Source organism: Plasmodium knowlesi (genome assembly GCF_000006355.2).
Source record: "Plasmodium knowlesi strain H genome assembly, chromosome: 8".
Classification (NCBI taxonomy): domain Eukaryota; phylum Apicomplexa; class Aconoidasida; order Haemosporida; family Plasmodiidae; genus Plasmodium; species Plasmodium knowlesi.
This window is the reverse complement of record NC_011909.2, coordinates 378,147-393,838: the sequence shown is the minus strand read 5'-3', so window position 1 is coordinate 393,838 and position 15,692 is coordinate 378,147. Positions and strand designations below refer to the sequence as shown.

The following is a 15,692-nucleotide window of genomic DNA, read 5'->3' as shown; positions in this document are numbered from 1 at the left end:
TTTTGCAGAAGCGTATAAGAACAAATTAACGTTTTTTTTTTTTCCTTTTTATGAGTTAATAATAACTGTTACTTTATTTCGTAAAATATGAGAAATTAAAAAATTGAGTTTTAGAAATATATGGCATAGGGGAAGTTCAGTAAAAACGACTTCGCAAATTGGCAGCGGAGGGAGGAGCCAGCCGTGTTGTTATAGTTCAGTTGCCGAATTGCAGAACATTTCCCCCCGGGGAAGAACATTTTTTAAGGGGGAACTATAACTTTGAGTTGAATATTGTTTGTTGACCGTTTGGGAGTTGAAGTATCCATCGGTAACCAGTAAAGAAAAAGTGCCGCAGGATTGGTGTAGGGCGGCCAAGAGGTGATTAACCGCTGAGGGCGAACTGAAAAACAGATGGCCATCGAGTTTAGGAGTTGCCTTCATCAGTTAATCGAATTCGACTGATTTTACTTCGCACATTTTGAAGAAGGAACAGAAGTAAAAATGTTGATACTGATAGAAACGGCAGCAGGGTACGGCTTGTTCAAAGTCGAGAACAGCAAATTAATCGAATCAGACGTGAAGGATATTGAGAAATGTTTTCGAAGCGCAGAGGAAGCGAGGAAAAATGTATCCCTATACAGTTTCAGTAAATTTAAAAAATTCCAAAAGGCCTTTGACGAAACGAACAAGTTAATGGAATCCAAGTTGGGAAAAGGGCTAAAGAAGTTTTTAAAAAAAAATATAGTGAAGCCAAAGCTAAATGAAACACTAGCCTTATGTGATAAAACGTTAGGTGGATTAATAAAAAAAAAATATAATATAAATGTAACGTACACGAATTCGACGCAGGAAATAATTAGAGGAATTCGAACGCATTTGTATGGATTACTAGTAGGTGTGAAGGAGGAAGACGCGAAATTGTTAAAGTTAAGTTTATCTCATTCGTTAAATAGGTTTAAATTAAAGTTTAGTGCTGACAAAGTTGACGTAATGATTATACAGGCTGTTGGATTGTTAGAAGATTTAGATAAAGAAATAAATGTTTTCTCTATGCGACTGAAGGAATGGTATGGATGGCATTTTCCAGAATTGGGAAAAGTAATCACGGACAATAAAATATATGCGAAGTGTGTTAAATTGATTGGGTTCCGAAGTAATGCAAAAAATGTAAACTTGCTGGAAGAGACAACGGAAGAAATTCAGAGGGAAATAAAACAATTGGCAGAAATATCCATGGGAACAGAAATTGAAGATGATGATCTGAATTGCATTAACGAATTAGCGGACAGGTTATTGGAGTTAACAGAATATAGAGAGTCCTTAGCTATTTATTTGAAATACAGAATGAGTTCCATTGCACCGAATTTGACTTACCTAGTGGGTGATTTAGTGGGAGCCAAGTTAATTGCAAAAGCAGGTTCCCTCATGTCTTTGGCGAAGTACCCAAGTTCAACTTTACAAATATTAGGTTCTGAAAAAGCTCTTTTTAGGGCCCTAAAAACTAAATCCAAAACGCCCAAATATGGGCTCATTTACCACGCAACTTTAGTAGGGCAAACTACACCCAAACTGAAGGGCAAAATTAGCAGATCATTAGCGGCGAAATTGTCTTTGTGTACAAGAGTTGACGCCCTGGGAAATTTTTCAGAGCCATCTATTGCCATTACATGCAAAACGCTCCTGGAGAAGAGGCTGGAATATATAACAAACAGCATGCAGAAGAAGATGAACAATTCGAAGAATTCCAATTCTCAGTTACAAATGCAGGTCCAGCACAGCAAGTATAATCCCAATCAATCCAATGATGATCAGAATAAAAACAACAACAATAACAACGCGTTCAACAAGAAGAAGGATTTCCGGTTTAATAAGCGAGAGGCGGACTGGAACAACAAGAAATTTATTAAGAAGCAGAAGAGGAAGTGAAGCGATGCACAGAAGTGATTGCGCTGCGAAGTCAAGCGGTTAATGAAACCGAATTATCAAGTCGTACGGTCGGGTGGGCAAACAGTTACCGCACCATGATGTGTGGAGCAACCTTTCGTCCTAGCATTCGCTCCAGAACAAATTGGAAGCCCTCGCGGCGTTATCGCACTGGAGTAAACATTTTTAATGTACCCCCCCTTGAAGGGGAATATCCCCTATTTTAAAGCCCTACACGGGAAGGGGGGTGAAGGAAGAAGAAAAGAAACTCATACCGCTACAACGGCAAAATGAATATGAATGTGTATTTTTTGTTTTTTTTTTTTTTCTTTTTTTTTTCGGGGTCTTTTTTAAATGTTTCGTATTGTTACCCACGTGAAAGGTGAATTTTATCTTAGCTACTACGTTTTTGCACCCTGTAAAAGTTACCTGCCCTCCTCTTACCTGTGCCTTATATTTTACTATCATTATTTTTTTTCTCAACTCGATTTAAATTGAGACTCTGAGCTCACAATGCAAATAATATTTGTAAGGTTCGAATATTTACGGAGCACCATTCCTATGGATAGAAGAATTCACATATATAGCCGAAGCTTCTATACCATTAAATGAGTCTCCTTTTATTTCCTTTTTTTTTTTTTTAACCATAAAAATTTAATATTATATATATTAGAATTTTTCATTTTCTCCTTTATTTTTAATTATAGAAGTAGTTAAAAAAAATATATAGAGCGGGGGCGGTAAGGACTTACTTAACGTAAGGAGAAAGTCTTTTCTCTATGATTGCGTTATTTATATTTTTTTTTTTTTTTTGTTGTTGGCACGTGTGCGAAAAGTTGCCCCCAATAGTTTTCTCGTTCCTGCGAGTAGGACACGCGCGCGCGGACACTATATTACGATTTCCGCGAAAAAAAAGTGTGGAAGAAGCACAACCTTCTTGTTAAAAATGGTACAAAATTGGACTGTAGGAAGGAGGAAGACGATGAAAGAATTATTAAAAATATAAAAAATTATTAGGACAAAAAAATTTTCGAGTGAAAAAAAAAAATGAGCACCTTGGATATTCAGTAAAATAAAGTTGCAAACAAAGTGAGAGTAAAATGTGCAAGAAAGAATCTTCTTTTTCTTCTTCTTTTTTTTCTTTTTTTCTCTTTTCTTTTGTGGTCACGTGGAAATTGGTAAAATATCCCTGTATAGAGGACGGAAAGAACAACAATCATGGTGGACGGAGTAGCAGGACCAGCACAAGCTGATCCATGCTCTGCCACCGCGCAACAATCACCAGAAATACAACAAAGTGATCAGAATGGAAGGGGACTAAGGGAAAAATGGCGAAATTATTTGAGTTCGCACTCAGGGGCTGCTGGACAACCTGTCCAAGCCGTAACCATTCCGGTGAGTACTATTCTTATTATCATTATTATCATTATTATTGTTATTATTTGTCGTTATTATCATTATTATTATTTGTTGTTATTATCATTATTTGTCGTGTTATTATCATTATTATCATTATTATTATTATTTGCCGTTATTACTATTATTATCATTAGTTTTTGTTATTATTATATTTTTCATTATTTATTTATTTATTTTTTTTTTTTTAGGATGATCTGAAGAAGGAAGTGGATAAAATGTTGGATGGGATGAAGCCCTACTTGCAGGGGATGAACAGCACGGGCAGTGTCGCAAGGGCATGTGAAAAACTGAAGGCCCCGGGGGAAGAAAATAGGAACGGGGGGCCGCAAACAGGTAACATGAAGAGAGTATGCAAAACATTAGTGCAAGTAGTTAATTGGATGGGGGGGTTGAACGCAGACGGAAGTGAGAAAAACAAAAAAGATGCGACTGCAGAACAGGAGTGGGAACAGTATTTAAGATGTGTAATAGGTTATGAAGTTCTGTTAAGAGTACTTTTACCTAAGTATAAAGTAGAAGAGTTCATGAAAGTTATCTCTAAAGTTATGAGAGATGGGGGTAGCGAAGGTAATTTGCCTAATGTGAATAATATATGTTCTTGGGTCAAATTGGAAGATATTGGAAATGAGGAAGGCTCCATCGGGTCTCTGGTACAGGATTGGTTAAATAAAGCAAAGGATGAGAGAATGAGAGATAGAGGTTATATTGATGGGTTCCATAATATAGTAGCATGGTCTAGGTATGATAATGAGGAGGATAAACAAAAGGAAATGGCTGAACGAAGAGCGAAAACTCCCTGCAGTAGTGATAGTATTATGGACTTAATGAAAGAAGGAATGTCACATCAATTAAACGTATTAGTCGATCCAATAGCAGTGGCTAATGATTGTATCGAGAAAGCGGAGAATAACGGCAAAGACAAAGCACTTTGCAATCGCTTAAAATGTATTGAAGAATACTTGCAGGAAACGACAACAACACCTGCAACGACAGCAGGTGCACAAGCAGGAGCAGGACGGCAGCGGAAAAAAAAAGAAAAAATGAACACATCGAAGACGACGACGACGGAAGAAAATTGTTTCTTTTTTGAAGAAAATTTTTTTTCATTCATTTTTTTCATTTTTCAGTTCATTTCATTTTTCAGTTCACTTCATTTTTCAGTTCATTTCATTTTTTTTCCAGTTCAGTTCATTTTTGTCCTTCTTAATTATATATATAATATATACAAATTGTAGAGAACACAGCAAACAGTAACCACAACAAACAAACAAACAAATCATGGCAACAGCAACACAAGGTGTCGCCGGTACCGGCGGTGGTGCTGGTCCCGCCGGTGGTACCACGCCATTATGGCAAGAATGGTTAGAGAAGTGGTTGGAGGAAAATAAGGAGAACTTGGGGACGGGCACTATTACAGTAAGTAAATAGAACGCGAAGATGAAGTGAAGGGGGGAATGAATGTGCCTACCATACATATACATATACACATATGTGTATACATACATATATACATATATATATATATATGTACATACGTATATGTGTGTGCACAGAATGCGAGTTGTATATATGAAATTTTTTTTTTTTTCTTTCTTTCATAGAGAAGGAGAAAGGAAAAAAGAAGGTTTTCAAAGAGAGGTAAAAGAAAGAAGGTTTCTTAAAGGGGGGGAAAAGAAGAAAGAAGGTTTTGAAAGGGAGGAAAAGAAAAAGAAATTTTAAAGGGTGAGAAGAAAGAAGGTTATAGAAGGGAGGAAGAAAAAGGAGGTTTTTTAAAGGAGGAAAAGGAAAAGGAGGTTCAGTTCTCTCGGTTATTAGAATAATAATATGGCCTGGTACTTAACTCCCTAAGGGAAGAAAAAGAAGGTACTTTTTCCTCGGTTCTTTTAGAACAATAATATATGGCCTGGTGTTTTAGCCACCTTTAGGGGGGAAGAAAAAGAATCTTTTCCTTCTTTTCTATAGGTGTTTTAAAGGGAAGAAAAAGAAGAAAGAAGGTTTTCTAAGGGAAGAAGAGGAAGATTTAGTGGGGGGAAGAAAGAAGAAGGTTCCTTAAAGGGGAAAAAGAAGAAAGAAGATTTCTTAAGGGAAGTAAAAGGAGGTTTAGGGAGAAGTGAAAGAAAGTTCCTTAAAGGAGGAAAAGGAAAAGAAGGTTTCTTAAGGGAGAAAAAGAAGAAAGAAGGTTCCTTAAAGGGGGAAAGAATGTAAGAAGAAAGAAGGTTCAGTTCCCTCGGTTTTTTAGAACAATAATATATGGCCTGGTGTTTTATTCACCCTAAGGGAAGAAAAAGAAGTTTCTTTAAAGGGAGGAAGAAAAAGAAGGTTTCTTAAGGGGGTAGAAAAAAAGAAGGTTTCCTAAGGGAGGAATAGGAGGAAGGTTACTGAAGGGAAGAGAAAGAAGATTTAGAGGGGGAAGGAGAAAAAGGTTTTTAAAGGGGGAAGGAAAAGAAGAAAGAGGGTTTTGAGAGGGAGGAAGAGAAAGAAGGTTTCTTAAAGGGGAAAGAAAAAGAAGGTTCTTTTTCCTCGGTTATTAGAACAATAGTGTGGCCTGGTACTTAACTCCCTGAGGGAATAAAAAGAAGGTTTCAGAGGGAAGGAAAAGAAGGTTTTAAAGTTTGGAAGGAAAAGAAGGTTTTAAAGTTTGGAAGGAAAAGAAAGAAGGTTCCTTAAAGGAGGAAGAAAAAAGAAGGTTCCTTAAAGGGAGAGAAGAAGAAAGAAGGTTTCTTAAAGGAGAAAAAGAAGAAGGAAGGTTTTAAAAGGAGGGAAAAAAAGGAGTAATTTTAAGGGGGAAAAGAAGAAAGAAGGTTCTTTTCCCTCGGTTATTAGAACAATAATATATGGCCTGGTGTTTTAGCCACCTTTAGGGGAGGAGAAAAAGAATCTTTTCTTTTTTTCTATAGGTGCTTTAAAGGGGTAAAGAAGAAAGAAAGAAGGTTCTTTCCTCGATTTTTTAGCACAGCAGTATATGGCCCGGTAGATAACTCCCTAAGGGGAAGAAAAAGAAGATTCCTTAAAGGGGAAAAGAAAAAGAAGGTTTCTTAAGGAGAAAAAAGAAAGAAGATTTCTCGAAGGAACCGAAGTAAGAAGGTTTCAAAGGAGGAAAAAGAAGAAGGTTTAAAGCAGAAGGAAAAGAAGATTTTAAAGGAGGAAAGAGAAAGAAGGTTCATTAGAGGGAGCAAGAAGAAGGAAGGTTTTCACAGGGGGAAGAAAAAGAAGGTTCTAAAGAGGGAAAGGAAGGTATGAAGGAAGGTTCTTTTTCCTCGGTTATTAGAACAATAATATATGGCCTGGTACTTAACCACCCTAAGGGGAGGTAAGGAAAGTTCTGTTTAAGGAAGGGAAGAAGAAAAAGAAGGTTTCTTAAGGGGGAAGGAAAAGAAGAAAGAAGGTTTCTTAAGGGAGAAAGAAGAAAGAAGGTTTCTTAAAGGAGGAAAAGAAAAAGTAGGTTCTGAAAGGGTGGAAAGAAGAAAGAAGGTTTTTAAAGGGAAGAGAAAGAAGGTTCAGTTCCTTCGGTTTTTTAGAACAATAATATATGGCCTGGTATTTAATCACCTTAAGGGAAGATAAAAAAGGTTCATTAAAGGAGGAGGAAGAAGAAAGGTTTTAAAGGAGGAAAAAAGAAGAAGGAAGTTTTTTAAAGGAGACAAAAGGAGGAGGAATTTTAAGGGGGAAAAGAAGAAAGAAAGTTCCTTTTCCTCGGTTACTAGAGCAATATTGTGGCCTGGTGTTTAATCACCTTAGGGGAGGGAAGAAGAAGTTGAAAATTTTTTCTTTTTAATTTCTTTCCTTTGAGGAAAAGAAAAAGAAGGTTAAGAGGGATGAAAAAGAAGGTTTCTTAAAGGAGGAAGAAAAAGAAGGTTCTTTTTCCTGGGTTATTAGAACAATAGTGTGGCCTGGTATTTACCCACCTTTAGGGGGAGAAAAAATCTTTTCTTTTTTTTATTTAGGTGTTTTAAAGGGAAGAAAAAGAAAGAAAGTTTCTTAAGGGGGGAAGAAAAAGAAGGTTTCTTAAGGGGGAATAGAAAGAAGGTTTCTTAAGGGAAGAAAAAGAAGGTTTATAGGTTGAAGGGGAATAAAAAGAAGGTTCTCAAAGGGAAGGAAAAGAAGGTTTTAGAGGGAAGAAAAAGAAGGTTTATAGGTTGAAGGGGAAGAAGAAAGAAGATTTTCAAAGGGGGAAGAAGAAGAAGATTTAAAGGGGGAAGGAGAAAAAGGTTTTTAAATGGGGAAGAAAAAAAGAAGGTCCCTTAGGGGGAAGAGAAAGAAGGTTTTCTTTTTCCTCGATTTTTTAGAACAATAATATATGGCCTGGTGTTTTAGCCACCTTTAGGGGGGGAGAAATAGAATCTTTTCTTTTTTTTTTACGTGTTCTAAAGGGGGAAAGCAAACAGGGTTTTACAGGTAAGGAAAGAAGGTTGTTTAGGGGGGGGTAGTGAGGAAAGAGTGTTTAGGGGGGGAAGGAAAAGGAAAGGGTGTTTAGGGGGTGGGGGAAGGAAAGACTGTTTGGGGGGGATGTAAGGAATGAGTACTTAGGTGGGGGGAGGGAAGGAAAGAAGGTTGTTTAGGGGGGGGAAAGGTAAGACTGTTTTGGGGGGGGGAGGAAGGAAAGTGTGTTTAGGGGGAGGAGAAGGAAAGTGTGTTTATGAAGGTTAATGAAGGAAGGTTTATGGGAAGGAAGGAAGGTTTATGAGTAAGGAAGGAAGGTTTATGGGAAGGAAGGAAGGTTTATGGGTAAGGAAGGAAGGTTTATGGGAAGGAAGGAAGGTTTATGGGTAAGGAAGGAAGGTTTATGGGAAGGTAGGAAGGTTTAGGGGTAAGGAAAGACTACTTAGGGGTGAGGAAAGGTTCTTTTCTAAGTTATTAGAACAACAATATGGCCTGGTACTTAACCACCCTAAGGGGGGGAAAGGAAAGAGTGTTTAGGGAGTAAGGAAAGTGTTCTTAGGGGGGGATAAGGAAAGACTATTTAGGGGGGCAAAGGAATGAAGGTTTAGGGGTTAGAAAAGAAGACTTAGGGGGAAGGAAAGAAGCTTTTGGGGGGGGGAGAAGGAAAGGGTCGCTTAGGAGGGTAGGGGAAGGAAAGAGTGTTTAGGTGGGGGGGGAAGGAAAGAATGTGTTGAGGAGGGGTGGAAGGAAATGGTTGTTTAGGGAGGGTAATGAAAGAGTACTTAGGGGTATAGAAAGACTACTTAGGGGTAAGGAAAGACTACTTAGGGGTAAGGAAAGACTACTTAGGGGTAAGGAAAGACTACTTAGGGGTAAGGAAAGACTACTTAGGGGTAAGGAAAGACTACTTAGGGGTAAGGAAAGGGAAGACTACTTAGGGGTATAGAAAGACTACTTAGGGGGGTAAGGAAAGACTACTTAGGGGTAAGGAAAGACTACTTAGGGATAAGGAAAAACTACTTAGGGGTAAGGAAAGACTACTTAGGGGTATAGAAAGACTACTTAGGGGTAAGGAAAGACTACTTAGGGGTATAGAAAGACTACTTAGGGGTAAGGAAAGACTACTTAGGGGTATAGAAAGACTACTTAGGGGTAAGGAATGAAGGTTTAAGGGGTAAGGGAAGGTTCTTTCCTAGGTTATCAGAACAACAATATGGCCTGTTATTTAATCACCCTGAAGGGGGGGTAAGGAAAGAGTGTTTAGGGGTAAGGAAAGACTACTTAGGGGTAAGGAAAGAACATTTAGGGGAAAGGAAAGACTACTTAGGGGTAAGGAAAGACTACTTAGGGGTTAGGAAAGACTACTTAGGGGTAAGGAAAGACTACCTAGGGGTAAGGAAAGACTACTTAGGGGTAAGGAAAGACTACTTAGGGGTAAGGAAAGACTACTTAGGGGGGCCAAGTAAAGACTCTTTAGGAGGGGGGGGGGTAAGGAAAGACTACTTAGGGGTAAGGAAAGACTACTTAGGGGTAAGGAAAGACTACTTAGGGGTACAGAAAGACTACTTGGGGGTAAGGAAAGACTACTTAGGGGTAAGGAAAGACTACTTAGGGGTAAGGAAAGACTACTTAGGGGTAAGGAAAGACTACTTAGGGGTAAGGAAAGACTACTTAGGGGTAAGGGAAGACTACTGAGGAGTAAGGAAAGACTACTTAGGGGTATAGAAAGACTACTTAGGGATAAGGAATGAGGGTTCAGGGGAAAGGAAAGGTTCTTTTCTAGGTTATTAGAACAACAGTATGGCCTGGTACTTAACCACCCTAGGGTGGGGAAAGGAAAGAGTGTTTAGGGGGAAGGAAGGAAGGTTTAGGGGGAAGGAAGGAAGGTTTAGGGGGAAGGAAGGAAGGTTTAGGGGGAAGGAAGGAAGGTTTAGGGGGAAGGAAGGAAGGTTTAGGGGGAAGGAAGGAAGGTTTAGGGGGAAGGAAGGAAGGTTTAGGGGGAAGGAAGGAAGGTTTAGGGGGAAGGAAGGAAGGTTTAGGGGGAAGGAAGGAAGGTTTAGGGGGAAGGAAGGAAGGTTTAGGGGGAAGGAAGGAAGGTTTAGGGGGAAGGAAAGAGTGTTTAGGGGGGGGGGGGGGAAGGAAAGGGAAACAACATACATACAATCAACACAATTTCTTCCTTTTTTTTCCATCTCACATATTCTTTCCATCATTCTTTCCATCTCACATTATCTTTCATCTTTTTCCATCTTTTTTTTTTCTTACAGCTGAAGTATGCATCAAGGAACACAGCAGCAACGGTGGCCAGGATGATCTGTGCAAGCGTCTGGGATGTATTCAGGACTACTTGCAGAAACAGACAGCAACGTCAGGAGTACAAGGAGGATCGACACCTGCGGTAAGAGGAGAAAGACGACATAAATGCATGTATACATATACATACATATATGTACGTATGTATATATACATGTATACATATATATGTATATACATATATACATACATATATATACATACATATGCAGACGCACATATGCAGACACATATATGTATGTACATATACATATGTATGCACGTATGTACATATGTACATACATATACTTACATATGCATACACATACATATGTATATACATATACAAGGATGTACGGATGTATATACATATATATACATATGTACGTATGTACATATGTATGTAGACGCATATACATACACACATACATGCATCTACATATATGTACATATAAGTGCATACATATATATACATCTACATACATATACGTGCATTTGTACATATACATATACATAGATGTACAGACGCATGTACATGTATACATGTACATGTACAAATGTACAGATGCATACATATGCAGACACATATGTGTATATACATATACATGTATATACATACATATGTATGTATGTACATATGTATATGTACTTGTATACATATACATGTATATGTATACGTATGTATACATATGTATGTATACATATGTATATATGCATATGCATTTATGCATATGCATATATATATATATATATATATATATATATATATATATATATATTACTACTTATACAGAATGACTTTTGGGAGTCGAAGGTAAAGGCACTGTGGGATGAATTAGCAGGGGAAATGGTGAAGGTAACTAACGGGAATGGAACTGTAAAGGAATGTAATGATTTGCCAAATCCGTCTGACCAGACGGCATGCAATTATTTGCATGCCGGCTTTAAGGAACTGTACAATCCGACGACGCCGTCGTCGTCGTCAGGCGACGACGGCATCCTATCTAAGAACAACCCATCGTTTAGACAAACGATGGGTTGTTTTTTACTTCATGCTTATGCAAAACACATGAAAGAAAAAGCAATTTGTGAAATAGAGGAGGGGATAAAAAAAGCTTTCGACACTGTTAAGAACGGTCTAGGTACTAATACTAATTGCAATGATAGCGCCAATGGCAAGGGACCTTGTGTCCCTTGCCAATGGCAAGAAGACATCCTTAACACTTGCACAATTAAAACAAATGGCAGCGCCCCGGGCGCTGGCCAAGATTCGAAGGTAGAAGAGAAGTTAAAGACCACCGTCAATATGAACGACGACTCCAACATTCAAACAATGCTAACAGAAATAAATAAAATGACCACTTTATGTGATGGTTTAAAATGTATAGCATCTCACTTAAATTCGCCTAGCTCAAAACCAAATGCGGTAAGGGAGGAAAGAAGGTGTATAGGTGTATACGCATATACTACATATGGACGTATGTATGTATACATGTATGTATACGTATATATAAACGCATATATATATATATATATATATATATATACAATATCACCACCTTATACAGGACAACTTCTGGGATGGAACAAATGGCGAGGTCCACAGGTTGTGGCAAGTATTGTCCGAAGCAATGACGAAGAATGGCAATTCCCATGGAGATTGTGATAAGATGGATGATGATAGAACACCCACCATCCCTGAAAAGAAGGCATGCAATTATTTGCATGCCGGCTTCACCAAACTAAAGGATCTCTCCAAGCCCACAACGCCTCAAAACAAGGACGGTGAAATCTTGTCCAAGGACCCATCGTTGAAACAAGCGATGGGTTGTTTCCTTCTTAAGGAATATGCAAAAAAAATGCAAGGTCAATCCACGTGTGTTATCACTTCCGGTTTAAAGAAGGCTTTCGAGACTGCTGGTAAAGATTTAATTGGGGGACAATGCAAATGGGATGACAGCGACTATGACAACTGCAAAATTAACACAACTGACGCAGATGGTGAAACCACCCAAACGCCAGTAAAGGACAAATTAACACATGTTCAGGACACAATCAACACCACCGCAACTAAAACCCTACCGAAAATAAATAGCATGTCCACTTTATGCGATTTCATTCGATGCGCCGGACCCAAATGGTTCCACAACCACAAAAACAAAAACGTGAATAGCGGTACCTCTACGCACAGTTGGGTAAGTATTACTACTACCACATCCAACCTACCATCAACACAACACTAAGGGGGTAGAAAAAAAAAAAAAAAAAAAAAAAAACACACTTCAGATTCCGGGTTTAGGAATAGAAGTTGTATGGGTATTAGAATAAGGTTGCAGGGTGTAAGATGAAGGTTGTACGGTATAGGAATATGATTGTACGGTATAGGAATATGATTGTACGGTATAGGAATATGATTGTACGGTATAGGAATATGATTGTACGGTATAGGAATATGATTGTACGGTATAGGAATATGATTGTACGGTATAGGAATATGATTGTACGGTATAGGAATATGATTGTACGGTATAGGAATATGATTGTACGGTATAGGAATATGATTGTACGGTATAGGAATATGATTGTACGGTATAGGAATATGATTGTACGGTATAGGAATATGATTGTACGGTATAGGAATATGATTGTACGGTATAGGTATAATGTTTTAAGGGTGCTAGAATAAGGTTGTTGGGGTGTTAGAATAAGGTTTTAGGGGTATTAGAATAAGGTTCCGGGGTTAGCTTTAGCTGCTTTAGGGGGGGGAGAGGAAAAACTCCTCGCAGACAGGGACCGGATACGACACCAACCGGATACTACAACAACCGAATACTACACAACCAACCTACTAACTACATATATATAACTTTTTACTTTTTTTTTTTTACAGTGTGACTTTTGGGATAAGGCTGTTAAAGACGAGCTGCAGAATATGTTCAACAAGATTGAATCTGAAGGAAATGACACATCGAAGACCAACGCTAATGTTGTATGCAAAGCATTTGGTGATGATAATGCTGATAGTGTTGAAAGAAAAGCTTGTAATCATATCACGGCAGGGTTAGAACACATTAAAAAAATTACAAGTAGTACTTCTTCGACTAATGGTAGTGGCAACCAACTGCTCGATGGAGCAGTTGGTTGTATTGCTCTTAACATGTACGCTGATCAAATAATTAAAGAGTCGAAGGATAAATGTCCCATTGATGAATCTAAAATACAAGAAATGTTCGATAAATGGAATCAAAAGTATAATAATAAATCTTCGACTTCGTCCTCGACACCATGTAATGGAGGTGGTAATAATAATAATGGTTGCTTTGTTTGTAAAAGGGAAGAAAAGTTTTCTGAGAGTTGCCAGCTGAGCGTCGAAGACGCTCTGGTGGAGAAAAAGGCAAATGCAAATTGCAATGACATTAATGACAGAGAAATTGTACAAAAACAAATGAATAAACTCCTCAACGAAGACAACGACCAATCCCAATCTCAGTCCAACTCCATTAAATCCAACATAGGGACCACCTTAACTACTATCACTGAAATGAAATCTTCTTTCTGTACTCAACTCCAATGTGCAGCAAAAAAATACTACGTAAAAAAAAACAACCCTAATGGAAAAAGCAGCGAAGTGAATTGGGTAAGGGGCGTGTACAACTACATATATACATATACATTCGTATGTATATATGTATATATATATATATATATATATATATATATATATATATATGTATGTATATATTTATATATGTATATGTATATGTATGTACGTATATGTATATATGTGTATGTATATGTATATATATGTATATATGTATATGTATATGTATACACATATGTATACACATATGTGTATACATATACATATATATTTTTTTTTTTTCTTACTTTCTTTTGTTCTATGTTTAGGATGCCTTGAGGGATGAGATCGAGAAAGAATTGAAGGCACTTCTAGAAAATATGACGGAGGGTCAGACTAAATCGGAAATTACCAAATACTGTAACGACAGGGAATGGGGTGAATTTGGCCATAAAGGAAAACACACAAATAAAGCAGCTTGTTTGCTTTTTGCTGCAGGATTAAAACACATTTATACGCATGGTAATGGCCGCAGTAGCGGCCCTGTTAATGGCCCATCGTTTGAACAAACGATGGGTTGTTTATTTCTTAAAGAATATGCAAAACAATTGAAAAAAATGGCAGAAGAGAAGAGAAAAGGAAATAGTTGGGTACATCCCCTTTGTAGCATAGAGGATGGTATAAACTACGCTTCTAGTAAAAGTAAAGACATTATGCAAGACACATCTCCATGCAAAGATACTAATGGTACTAATTCTTGTTTTGAATGCAAATTAAAAGAAGATTATATTACTTGCTCCATTGGTCAAGACAAAGTACAGGACAAAGTTAATAAATTGTTCGAAAACGAATCGAAGCAAAAACAAATGGAAAAAACATTAGAGAACACAGTTTGTCCCATCCTTCTTACGGATCTCCTTACCCCTTTTCTTCCTTTGGCTCCTGTCTCTATTGGTCTTTCTGCTATGGCTTATTACCTTTGGAAGGTAAAAGAAAAAAATTAATGAAAAAAAAAAAAAAAAATTTTAATGGACAAAATTAATGGGAAAAAAAATTTTTTTAATAGTTAAAAGGAAAAAAAAAAATTTTTTAATGGTTAAAAGAAAAAAAAAATTTTTAATGGTTAAAAGGAAAAAATAAAATTTTTTTTAATAGTTAAAAGGAAAAAAAAATTTTTTAATGGTTAAAAGGAAAAAATTTTTTTCTAATGATTAAAAGGAAAAAAAAAATTTTTATGTGTAAGAAGAACATTTCACAATTTTCTTAACAAAAATATCCTCTCATTTTTTTTTTTTTTTTTTTTTTTTTTTGTTAGTATTTTGGTCCTCTTGGTAAAGGAGGACCACGTTTCAGAAGATCTCCTGCTGATATTCCTGGTCCATCAGTACAAGAACAAGTCCTCGATCATGTGCAGCAAGATAGTTCACATGAATATCGATTGGTGAAGGAACGAAAACCTCGTTCTGCTCCAACGAGAACGAAACGTTCTGGTCCCGTGAATCGTCGCACGATTATTGAAATTCATTTTGAAGTGTTGGATGAATGTCAAAAAGGGGACACACAATTGAACCAGAAGGATTTTCTGGAACTTTTGGTTCAAGAGTTCATGGGATCGGAATTTATGGAAGAAGAGCAGGTTCCTAAGGAAGACGTTCTTATGGAACCTGTTCCTATGGAACTTGTTCCTATTGAAGGGGTTCCAAGTTTAGGTTCCGGTTTACTGGTTTAAGGTTCAGTGTTTAGGGTTTATGTTTTAGGGTTTAGGTTTTAGGATTTAAGGTTTAGGATTTAAGGTTTAGGATTTAAGGTTTAGGGTTTAGGGTTCAGGGTTTAGGGTTTAGGGTTTAGGGTTTAGGGTTTAGGGTTTAGGGTTTAGGGTTTAGGGTTTAGGGTTTAGGGTTTAGGGTTTAGGGTTTAGGGTTTAGGGTTTAGGGTTCAGGGTTTAGGATTTAGGGTTCAGGGTTTAGGGTTCACAGTTTAGGGTTTGGGTTTAGGGTTTGGGTTTAGGGTTTGGGTTTAGGGTTTAGGTTTAGGGTTTAGGTTTAGGGTTTAGGTTTAGGGTTTAGGTTTAGGGTTTAGGGTTTAGGGTTTAGGGTTTAGGTTTAGCGTTTAGGGT

General features: G+C 37.5%; 3 protein-coding genes across 3 annotated transcripts; all 3 read left to right on the top strand.

Annotated features, from left to right (window-relative positions):
- Window positions 1-483: 483 nt before the first annotated feature.
- Window positions 484-1,908, top strand: PKNH_0808200 (nucleolar protein 5, putative; the record flags this gene model as incomplete). Its single annotated transcript, XM_002258686.1, has 1 exon — window positions 484-1,908. One exon carries the CDS (start codon window positions 484-486, stop codon window positions 1,906-1,908), a length of 1,425 nt encoding a protein of 474 aa, XP_002258722.1.
- A 1,215-nt stretch (window positions 1,909-3,123) lies between these two features.
- On the top strand, window positions 3,124-4,555 carry PKNH_0808100 (SICAvar, type I (fragment); the record flags this gene model as incomplete). Its single annotated transcript, XM_002258685.2, has 2 exons — window positions 3,124-3,300; window positions 3,513-4,555. Coding segments are annotated over 2 exons (1,220 nt in total), but the record flags the coding sequence as incomplete, so codon positions are not given.
- Window positions 4,556-8,841: 4,286 nt separating this feature from the next.
- PKNH_0808000 (SICAvar, type I (fragment)) lies at window positions 8,842-15,305 on the top strand (the record flags this gene model as incomplete). The annotated part of the gene is made up of 7 exons (XM_039113972.1): window positions 8,842-9,381; window positions 9,530-10,102; window positions 10,790-11,422; window positions 11,565-12,191; window positions 12,887-13,633; window positions 13,906-14,562; window positions 14,892-15,305. Coding segments are annotated over 7 exons (4,191 nt in total), but the record flags the coding sequence as incomplete, so codon positions are not given.
- Window positions 15,306-15,692: the final 387 nt, after the last annotated feature.